The 11543-nt window shown below is 44.0% G+C and overlaps 1 protein-coding gene across 2 annotated transcripts in view; it reads left to right on the plus strand.

Annotated features, from left to right (window-relative positions):
• The window catches only part of USP34 (ubiquitin specific peptidase 34), a 143233-nt gene extending 136132 nt beyond the window's left edge, over positions 1 to 7101 (plus strand). For both annotated transcript variants that reach the window (XM_073672310.1, XM_073672311.1), the window contains 7 exons: positions 4 to 128; positions 381 to 504; positions 2156 to 2235; positions 2881 to 3021; positions 3124 to 3267; positions 4721 to 4880; positions 5473 to 7101. In XM_073672310.1, coding sequence (XP_073528411.1) covers positions 4 to 128; positions 381 to 504; positions 2156 to 2235; positions 2881 to 3021; positions 3124 to 3267; positions 4721 to 4880; positions 5473 to 6083 — 1385 coding nt within the window. In that variant the 3' untranslated portion in view covers positions 6084 to 7101. The remainder of the gene's footprint in view (positions 1 to 3; positions 129 to 380; positions 505 to 2155; positions 2236 to 2880; positions 3022 to 3123; positions 3268 to 4720; positions 4881 to 5472) is intronic.
• The last annotated feature ends 4442 nt before the right edge of the window (positions 7102 to 11543 follow it).

Consider the following 11543-nt stretch of genomic DNA (forward strand, 5'->3'; position numbering starts at 1 on the left):
CAGTGTCCCTTGGTCCCTACTTTCCCTGTCGTGAAAATATGAAACTTATAGGAGGAAAAAGCAATATCCGTCCTCCCCGCCCAGAACTTAATATGTGCCTCTTGCCCACAATGGTGGAATCCAGCAAGGTTGGTGAATGTACAGATTTCCCATTGAACCCAATATAGAGGGCTTTTCAGTTTTGTATATAGAAAGCTTATTCACCGGATTTGCAGCTTTCTAATATATCACCTGCTTCCGTTCCTCTCCATTTTCCAGCTCCTCTACTTGTGTTCAATGAATGGAATATTTCCTGTTTGCATTCAGAAGTTAAAAACCTGCCATGATAATGTAGTAGTTATTGGTTCTAGGAACACTGCCCTATTTTATTTTGTTTTCAGGGTAAAGATGAAGTTTATGACCGCATGCTACTGGATTACCTGTCTTCATATCACCAGTTTATCCATCTCCTGTGCCGTGTGGCAATCAATTGTGAAAAGTTTACTGAAGCTTTAATCAAGCTAAGTAAGTTCCAGTAATAATACAGGCTCCTAATAGTTCACTTTCTATAGGGGTTGTATGAGGGTAGATGCTTGGGTCTGTGTGTTTTCTATAGCAAGAAGAGTGGCACTCTGAACCGTGGGCGGTCTCTTTCACTGCATCACAGTCCTATTCGGGTGAGTAAAGAGAAGTGGTGCGTTTTTTTTTTTTTTTATTTTGGGTGGGGGGGGGGTGGGGGGACATAATTTTTTTTTCTTGTATAATGTCTTGTAAGTGAATTGGAGTCTTCAACATTTAAGTGTGTGTGAAATATTATACAGCATTTTTTATTAGTCACATTTTTACAGGACACTGCTCACAATTTGAACTGTGTGTTTTCTGCATGTTTTCCCATGATTACTATACCCTCACACTGGCCTTTATACTATGCCAGGAAAGAAGTAAGGTGGCATTTTGCTGCTTCGAGCTGCTCTAAGCTAAGCAATGTTCTTCTGCTACCAGGCTGCCATCTTCAGGGCAGGAGTGAGCATTGAAGACTATAGCGAAGAGTGACGAGTAGTGATGATCGAGCATGCTTGTTGCTCGAGATTTAAGAGTATGCTCGGACGAGCACCTATTATCTTCAGTGTGCTCGGGCTTTGTTTTCGTCGCTCCGTGAACATGATTTGTGACTGTTTGACAGCTTTAATATATGTGAGGAATGCTGGAAAAACAGGCATTCCTCACATGTATTAAAGCTGTGAAACAGTCGCAAATCATGCTCACGGAGCGACGAAAACAAAGCCCGAGCACGTTGAAGATAATCGGTGCTCGCCCGAGCATACTCTTAAATCTTGAGCAACGAGCATGCTCGATCATCACTAGTGACGAGCAAGGCGCTGCATAATTTAGTGCAGCCTGCAGCACAGACTTCAGGAGTTATCAGCAAAAATGTGTAATAAAGTGATTATAGCGATACTGAAATGATTATACTCATAATGATTACATTGCAGTGGTGGTACACTTCAAAGTACATTCCTGATTCAATGGCTTAAACAAAACCTATCATCAGCGGTGATCGGTCTTCTCTGAGAATGCTGCGATGTCCCGAGGATCCTCGTATTTGAGAACACTTCCTGGGGTGTCTCCTCACTAAGCAGTGAGGTCATCTGAGAAGATTGACCGCTTCAGCAGCAATGAATATATTGTCACACTTGTCCCTACCTGTCAGCAGCTTCATTATCGATCACCATCACATTGGTCTTTGCTGTGATCGGAGCGTTTTCACTCCCATCAGAGTACAGACCAGTGTGACAATGGGTAGATACTTAAGCTGAAGACGTGCAGTGAACATTCTTCTAATAAAGCAGCACTATGTCCCTGGGAGCAGCGCTCTTCTGGGTCTCTCTGCCTGCACTTGCGTGTTAGAAGCATGTCTGGTCCAGAGAGCTCAATTAGAAAGCTGTTGCCATCCACAAGATGGCAGCACGCTTCCATTGAAAAATAGGTGAACAAGGCAAGACACAGGTTTTTAGGTAGATGCTGACTTTCAAGGTAGTCTATCTAAAATAAGTAAACACATAAATATATGTTTTAATAAAATTAGATTTTTGGTAATAGGTCCTTTTTTTTCTTTAAATATCCAGCTTGTATTTCCACATACGCTTATTTATATTAATATTGATTTACTTTGCAGGTGTCTTGATTGCATATGAAGGGCTCTCCTTGCACCTCGCATTGTTTCCAAAACTCTGGACTGAGTTATGCCAAACACAGGTATGCCATGTATTGTAACACTATGCTCTCGCCACCCATAACTGATCTGTACGTTAAACAGGACTTTTCTAAAACTATACAAAGAAGGTAGTCCATCACGGCGATAGCAGAACAAAGTCTGCAGTTTCTCTGTTCCCAGATCGTGGCTTAAATTCACATTTTTTCTATATCCTAAAAAATAGGAACATACATGGCCTTCAAATACATATGCAAATATTAAAATTCCAGGTATTATCGGTATTTATATGGGTTTTTATAAGAAAGACAACCTACTTTTCAAGTGGAACAAGAGTGCCGGGGATCCTTCCTCGTAACCTCTGCCTGTATTCTGTAAATCAGCCATTATTGGCGTAGAAAATGTTCTGTGGTCAGATGAATGACTGTCCATGTAGTGCACAGAGCACTTGGGTCCACCTGAGCGATAATCGTTTTTGCGAAGAGAGTCCCTGCTCTTTCTCATAGAAAGTTGTTCCTAATGGAGGAACAATCCCCTTCATCATCCCCCATCTAGTATTGACTGGAGTTGCCATCATGACACAGTCCCTTTTTAATAAAGAATATTGGGCTGTGGGAATTGAGGAGAGCTATTAAATTAAAGGATATTCACTTTACCGTGTAAATTATTATTATTTTTTTTAAATCTAGTCTCAACTGGCGAAAAATTGCATCAAGCTGCTGTGTGAGGATCCAGTTTTTGCAGAATATATTAAAAGTATTTTAATGGATGAGCGTGTGTTCCTCAATAACAACGTGGTCTACACATTCCTGACCCATTTTCTAGTGAAGGTATGCGGTTGTTAACATTTTTTTTTTTTTACTGGAGAGGAAGTAAATTGGTAAGAAGGTGGATTATCTTTTACAATATGCTATTGGTCTTTGCTTTCACAGGTTCAAAGTCAAGTGTTTTCTGAAATGAATTGTGCAAGTCTCATTAACACAATAATTACGCATCTCATCAATCAGTATCAAAATGCTGAGTCTGATTTCATCAGCAGAATTGAAATTTCCAAAGCAAGCAGCACTTTAAATGGGGTGAGTGGAGGTCAATCTGTGTTTCCTCTACAATACACTGGGTGAAATCCACATTTTCGGTGGATTTTTGTTCTGTGCGGTTTCTTTGTTAGACGTGATAGTTTTCATATTTCAGTGTTTGATAAAATATCTCCAATATGTGGTGTTGACTTTATTCCATATACAGGTGGTTGGACCATAATTTTTAGTTCATTGTATAGATAACTTGCTAATCGATGTGGAACCCATAACTGACACTTCCACTGATACTGAGAATAAGGCTACAAAATGCTCCTCTTGAGTAGAGTGCCGGTTCTGCGTGCACAGCACAGATCTGTTTATTCGCTCCGGCGGCCATTTTCCTGTAGAGCACAGCTTCAGGAACATGGCCGTGGCCACTGGAAGCCGCTCACTCTGCTCTGCAAACTCCGCTCACAGCAATACACCGGCCCGGGTACCCGGCCCTCAGCCAGATACCGGCCCGCCTCACCTCTTCTTCCGCCGCAGCCCTGCGATCCAGCTCCACCACCACCGGTAAGTTGCTTTCGGACCATAAGACGCACCCCCCATTTTCCTCCCAAATTTGGGGGGAAAAAAGTGCGTCTTATGGTCCGAAAAATATGGTAATCAGCCTTACCAATAGAAATACCAGATTAGATGGCCAAAAAACATCTAAAGAAGCCACACAGTGTTTTGGTTCTTTGGACAGATAAAAATAAAATCAACCTGCACCAGAATGATGGGAAGAAGAAAGCATGGAGAAGGCTTGGACCAGCTCATGATACAAAGCAACCACATCCTCTGTAACACATGCTGGAGGCAGTGTGATGGCATGGGCGTGCATTGCTTCCATTGGCACTAGTCACAAGTGTTTATTGATGATGTGACTGAAGACAGAAGCAGTCGGATGAATTCTGAAGTGTACAGGATGATACTTTCTGCTCAGATCCAGCCAAATACAGCAAGGACGATTGGACAGTGCTTCACAGTACAGATGGACAATGACCTAAAACATACTGCGAAAGCAACCCAAGAGGTTTTTTTAAAGCCAAGAAGTGGAATATTCTTCAGTGACCTGCTTAAGACGAAAGACCCACAAACAAGCAACAACTGACATCCGCTGCAGTAAAGGCCGGGAATGCATCACAAAGGAGGAAACCCAGCGTTTGGTGATAGCCATGGCTTCCAGACTTCAGGCAGTCTTTTCCGGCAAAGCATTCTCTACAAAGTATTAAAAATGAAAATTTTATGGGCCCCTGAAGTGAGGAGACTGTAGAAGATTGCTTGCATTTCCTAAACATTTCACAGGATATTTTTGTTCAACCCTTTTTGATTAAACGTAAAAGTGTAAACTTTAATTGCATCTCAGTTGTTTCATTTTAAATAAATAGTGGCATGCAGAGCTGAAATCAAGAAGATTCGGTCACTGTCCAAATATTTCTGGACCTAACTTTTTCACTTTCTTCTGTTCTAGGATCTTAGAGCCCTGGTTCTACTCCTTTCAGTTCACACTCCAAAACAGTTGAACACAGCCTTAATACCGACTTTACAGGATCTACTGAGCAAATGCAGAGCCTGTCAGCAGCAAAGAAATTCATTACAAGAGCAAGAAGCCAAAGATGGTAAAGCTAAAGGTGAGTATTAAAGTGATCTATTTCCCATGTTTACTTTACACATAGGCCAGTACATGCACATCCATAACCCTGTATACACACCTATGCAACCCTATAAACATCCTTCTACCTACACGTGTATACAAACACACACACTTCTACCTACGCACATACACCATATCCACACACCTGCTTCCGACTTTGGATGTATGATGCTTGTTGCAGAATTTCACCTTCACAGCATATTTCATCTAATTGCACTGTGACTCAGCATATGTGGTGAACCTCACCCCCATTTGCAACATCCGCATCAATGAGGGTAAGGTGTAATACAATTGTTCTTGTATTAAAGTCTTACAGGATTTATGTGAAAGTGGAGAAGAAGTTCTTCGATTTTTCCATAATTCCCATTGACTTTGTTTATGCCATTGCAACAGGTGGCTTCCTAATATTTTAGCAGAAGTTCATCCCATAATAGTTCTTAAAGTTGGTTTGATACTTTGATATTAACACACCACATATCCTGCGCTCGACCATAACATTTCTGGATAAGCCTGTATTTCTATTTGAATTCATATACACATTTAGCAGTCAATGAGATTTCTCTCTTTAGATGACGAAGGTGCGACACCAGTAAAGCGGAGACGGGTTAGCAATGATGAGGATCACATGGTAGACAGCTGTATCGGTGATCTGAAAAATGAGCGTGAGGCATCCACACCAACAAGCACATCTGACAACGAGACAAGAGACTCTTCCATCATTGATCCAGGAACAGAACAAGATCCTCCATCTCCCGCTCCCCTGTCCAAGGAATACAGAATAGAAATGTCCTCTTCATTTGCTGAAGATATACTGCTGCCTGCGCGGTCACAACCAACAGAGGATCAGCCCGGCAGCAGCACTAAATACGAAGATGGTAAAGATACGAAAGAACTCCAAAGTCCTAAGGAGACTAATGTGATGGAGGAAGATGGTGAGCTCCCTTCCACTTCCATCTCTGCTGTGCTGGCTGACTTGGCAGACTTGCGGAGATGTGATGGTCAGCCGTCACCCACCCAGGACAGCCCGGAGCTCAGCCTGTCACTAAATTGTGAGCATTCCAGGGGACTTTTTAGTCATATACAACAAAATGACATTTTAGATACCCTGTGCAGGACCATTGAATCCACGATTCTCGTGGTCTCGAGGATATCAGGAAAAGAAAACAAAGCTGCTTCTTGACATTAGTTGTAGCATGTCTGCTTTTAAGTCTTTATTTTTTTTAAAGCTGTTTGTATACATTTTTGCAGGTTTTTTTTTCCTGTTTTCATTTTTTTTTGTGCTTCAGTTTGTCAAGTGCTTTCTGCTTGGATGGCAAGATAGATTTATATGCTTTATTCTTGGTCAGGCAGAAGTCAAGAAACAAAAGTTGCATCTGCAGTACACTTCAGGCCAATCATTATGGTTATGTTTTATGTAATTCAGGTTCGCTGTAGTGGCTTTCATGAAGTGGCCGCTTGAATTAATAGGGGGCCCCTTAACCAATATGATGTAATTTAAACTTGTCATTTTTACAGTGTATAATATGGTGTCCTCTGTGCCAGTTTTGTACCTTATAATCGAGGCAGTTGCCTCAAATCTCTGTGGTTCTTATTATCAAAATTAAGTTTACTTGTACTAAACCACAAGAAATTTGATTCTGTAAAGAATCCTCTCTAGCTGTGGCCTGGCAGTATATATGGTGCTTTATTTAACAGAATACCTGTGGAGGAAGTAAAGCACATTTGATGTAAAGAAAAAAAAAAAAAAAAGAAAGCAAAAATAATTGTTTTATTTTATTGATATGATTGATCGCTATTCTGTGCACTTCATTAAACTAATTGTGACGACTTTTCATTTTTGTGTATATTGGCCTCTTTTAGAATCCACTTGTATTCATCGTGCCACGTTAGCCTGACTTTCTTCTACAGGGCTGTTCAGTTACAGTTTTTACGCATGTCTGTATTTCAGAAAATGTTAATTTGCTGGATCGAAGGCAGAAATAGACCACAGAGTTCGCCAGCAACGAGACCGAGAAGAAACATAGAAATTGCACTTTGTTTTAAAATATAGTTTGTAAAAGATTTCAAAAGTTTAGAGCGATGTTACAGAACTACCTATTTTATCACTGTTCTACCATGGTTTATCCTGCAGGATACAAGTCTGATATTAATAAAAAAAAAAAATATTTTAGAGACTCGATCATTGAGTCCATAAAGTACAGATTCTCCCGTCTCTAGTATTGTTCTTGTAAGGCCTTCTTTTATCTTTTTGCATACACCATCATGGTTTTGAAACTTTTCTGGTTTCCATTTGGCTTATTGGTTTTAAAGGGGTTATGTAAAATGAACAGTGCTGCTCTTGTCTGGAATTGATACGCTATTCAAGTAAATGGCTGCAATATCAGACACTGCCTTAGATAATAGTGGTGCTGCTACTGGAAGAGAAAAGCTGTGTCTATTTTAATTTGGCTCATCTATCTAAGAAGTTGTCCACTACTTTATTCCCCCCCCCGGGGCCCCTAAGACTTATTGTAAATACCTTCTGTTGCTGATACTGCCTGTGAGTGGCGCTATCGGTGGCCGCTCACAGGCATCACGTGACCACGCGCTGACGTCACGACTAGTGAGCCATGACTCAGCTCTGGGGTCCCCGCAGTGGCTGCTTGGTTGTGGGCGGGGTTACCCTAGCATCCACCGTGCTCTTTACAAATTAATGGGGAGAGGCATAGAGTGTGGTGGATGCCGGGTATGATGCATGGGGATAACCCCACCCACAGCCTGGCATCCACCTGGAACCAGGAAGATCATGACCCCCGGCTGCTGCCAGCACTTGTCGTGACATCAGCGGATGTCAGCGCCGGCTGCAGCCAGGGGGGTCACGTGATGCCTGTGAGCGACCAGTGATAGCGCCGCTCACAGGCAGTATCTGCAACAGAAGGAATTTACAGGAAGTCTTAGGACCCCTGGGGGGGTTACATGGGGGGGGGATATAAAGTAGTGGACAACCCCTTTAAGTAACCGAAGACTGACACCGCACAAATAAAGTGAATTCTCTCAGTACAATTGCTGTTGGTATTTGATGATCAAGTGCCACCATGATTATAATTAAATAATCATTCCCAGCTCTCCATTTCTGTTTTGTGAGGAGCATTGAAATTTAACAAAGCTAAAAAAGGTTTTCTTTATTCGGTCTCCCATGACAGCACCACGTGAGAGAGAGGATCCGCCCTTCAAGGACAGGAAGCCTACAGGTTAAAAAGGGCTTCCCTCTCTTCCCGTCTCAGTTTAGTTAACAGAGCATGAGAGTACCGCCAAGGTTAGTTATAACAAAACATAATCACATTAAGTACATTACTTTTCATCAATTTCCTGCAAGGGTGCACAAAAATAAATCAACTCTACGGGAGTGCACAACACCAGTGAAGGGAGGGAATATAAAGGTGCTGTCATGGGCTCCGACAAATCCCGTTACCGGTAAGTAACTAAGGCTTTATTCGGTCTCTCATGACTGCACCACGTGAGAGAATTACAGAGACGAAGGAAATTAGGGAGAGACCACAGCTTGAAGCACCCTTCTCCCGAAAGTGAGATCTGCAGAGCCACCCAGATCCAATCTATAGTGCCTATAGAAAGTAGAGGGAGAAGACCAAGTGGCAGCCTTACAAATTTCCTCAATGGAAAGCCCTGTCTTCTCCGCCCAGGAGGTTGATACCGCTCTGGTAGAATGCGCCCTCAATCCCTCCAGTATCTCTTTATCCCCTGAGGAGTATGCAAGGGAAATGGCCTCCTTGATCCATCTAGCCATTGTAGCCTTTGAGGCCCTACAACCCTTTCTAGCCCCCTGATAGCATATAAATAGGGACTTATCCTTTCTAAAGCCACGTGATACTTCTAAGCACTTTAGTACGCACCTCCTAACGTCTAAAGTGTGAAGCCTCTCCTCCTTTTGATTTTTGGGCGGGAAGCAAAAAGTCGGAAGAACTATCTCCTGGGTTCTATGGAATAGAGTGGCCACTTTAGGAAGAAAGGCTGGATCAGGTTTTAATATAATCCTATCGTCCAGAATTTGCGTAAATGGAGGGCATATTGAAAGGGCCTGTAGGTCACTGACTCTCTTGGCTGAAGTTAGGGCTACTAACAGGACCGTCTTTAGGAAAATAATTTTGGGGGAGACTAAATCTAGTGGCTCAAAAGGAGGACTGGTCAAGGCATCTAAGACCAAATTCAAATCCCAGGGAGACATCTTTACTTTGGTAATGGGTCTACACCTAAAGGAAGCTTTTATAAAACGGGCTATCCAATAGTTATCTGCAATATTGGAAGAAAATAAAGCTCCCAACGCTGACACCTGTACTTTCAAGGTACTGGTAGTGAGACCCAATTCTAAGCCCCGCTGCAGAAATTCCAGAATTTTCCCAATAGGGCGCCCCTCCTCCACCTTAACCTCTGCAAAGGACAGAAACTTCCTCCAGGTCCTGGCATAAATACGGGTGGTAACAGGTTTTCTGCTAGCCAGGAGAGTATTCACTACATTTGCGGGGAATCCTTTGTTGGTCAATAACACCCTCTCAAATTCCACGCCGTCAAATGTAGACTCGGGGCTGGAGGATGGGAAAGTGGCCCCTGAGTGAGGAGGTCCGGAATCTCCGGAAGAACCCAGGGATCTGATATGGACATCTTCCGGAGACAAGGGAACCACGGTCTTTTGGGCCAAAAGGGGCATATGAGTATCACTCTGGCCTGGTCTGCCCTGATCTTTCTTATCACTGCTGGGAGCAGGATTATGGGAGGGAAGGCATATGCCAGAGGAAATCTCCAGGGAACCATGAAGGCGTCCACTGCCAGGGGTCCTTCTCTGGGGTCTAAGGAACAAAAATTTTCCACTTTCCGATTGGCCCTTGTTGCGAATAAGTCCACAGTCTGAAGGCCCCACGTTTCTACGATTCTGGAGAATATTTGCGTATTTAGGGACCACTCTCCCTCTTTTACAGAAGTACGGCTGAGGAAATCCGCTGTGATGTTTTCCTTCCCTTTTAGATGAGTAGCCGAAAGAGGGACAATGATCTTCAGCAAAAGTGTGTTCGCTACCCTCATCAAGTTTCTTGAGCGGGTTCCCCCTTGGTGGTTTATGTAAGCTACCGTGACTTGATTGTCCGAGAGTATACGGACATGCTGGCCCTGTAAATATATAAGGAACTCGTTGAACGCATCACGTGGTGCTGTCATGGGAGACCGAATAAAGCCTTAGTTACTTACCGGTAACGGGATTTTTCGGAGCCCATGACAGCACCTTTATATTCCCTCCCTTCACTGGTGTTGTGCACTCCCGTAGAGTTGATTTCTTTTTGTGCACCCTTGCAGGAAATTGATGAAAAGTAATGTACTTAATGTGATTATGTTTTGTTATAACTAATCTTGGCGGTACTCTCATGCTCTGTTAACTAAACTGAGGCGGGAAGAGAGGGTCGCCCTTTTTAACCTGTAGGTTTCCTGTCCTTGATGGGAGACCTTGCAGGTTTACCTGCAGATGTTGGACTCCTGTCCGAGAGAGGGCCACAGCAGGTGGTTGGAGCCGGTCCGTCCCGGTCCTCTGGAGACTCCACGGTAGGGCTCAGTGGGGCGCCTCCGTGAGCGTTGCGGCGGGCGCGACCGCCTCACGGGGAGGTAGATGTCCGCCAGGTGTGGGGCCGCTAGCGGGCTTCCTCCCCCTGCTACAAATCGCAGGAGATCCAGGTCGCGCCGGCAGGGCACGTGACAGGCGCGACCTAGTGACGTGACTTCCGGTGCACCGGGCAGGAAGTCCCCGTGACGTCACCGGAAGGGGCCGGAGCCCTGGGATTTGAATTTTGCGCGCGAGCAGACGCCGGGTGATTAAAGGACCTGGCGGCAAGGAGCCCACCTGGGGCGATGAACCCACCTGGGGAGGAAGACCAAGGAGCAGGTAACGCCCTCCTGGGAAGAAAAAAAAAGAGAGGAAACACACACCCACACATGGTACCGGTATGGCCAGTATATAAAGGGTCTGGTAACATACAGAGGTGCTTCCCAGCCCATTATTACAGTGTAAGCTATGAGAGATTCACAAGAGCTGTCACCTAGGCAACAACATCTGCTGCAGGAGCAGCCCTCTGGGGAGCCCTCACAACCAGTGGCGCAGCGTCCTTCCCGGCTAGGGTCTGGTCGTTCAGCTAGAAGAGCTGCCACTAAGAGCAGGAAGGACGGTCCGGTGCGGCGTTATTCCTCGCCATGCATGTTGGATTCTTCTGCTTCTACGGTACCGAAGGCTCTGTGGGGTGAGTGGAATCTTCGTGAAAGTTCTACTAATGTTTCCTCCTTTCTATCTATAACTTTCTTTTAGAGCAAGAAATGTTCCTCAAAATCCAAGCACAGAGAATGTGCCTTATGCAGCTGTCCACTCCCTGATACATATACCAAGAAGTTATGCCAGCTTTGTATTAGCAAGATGATGTCAGAGGAAACCCCAGATTTTTCCCTAAGCCTAAGAACTTTAATAAGGGAAGAAATAGGCAAAGCCTTGCAGGGTTCAGAGTCTGGGCATATTCCTCAAGAAACCCAGCCAGGTTCAGACTCTGAACCTGGCTGGGTCGCTTCCTCCTCCGCCTTCTCTTCCTCTGACAGTGAGCCAGATAGACAGTGCTTT

The sequence above is a fragment of the Phyllobates terribilis genome, unplaced genomic scaffold, assembly GCF_046119375.1.
Source record: "Phyllobates terribilis strain yellow unplaced genomic scaffold, ASM4611937v1 Scaffold_3__8_contigs__length_932513732, whole genome shotgun sequence".
Classification (NCBI taxonomy): domain Eukaryota; kingdom Metazoa; phylum Chordata; class Amphibia; order Anura; family Dendrobatidae; genus Phyllobates; species Phyllobates terribilis.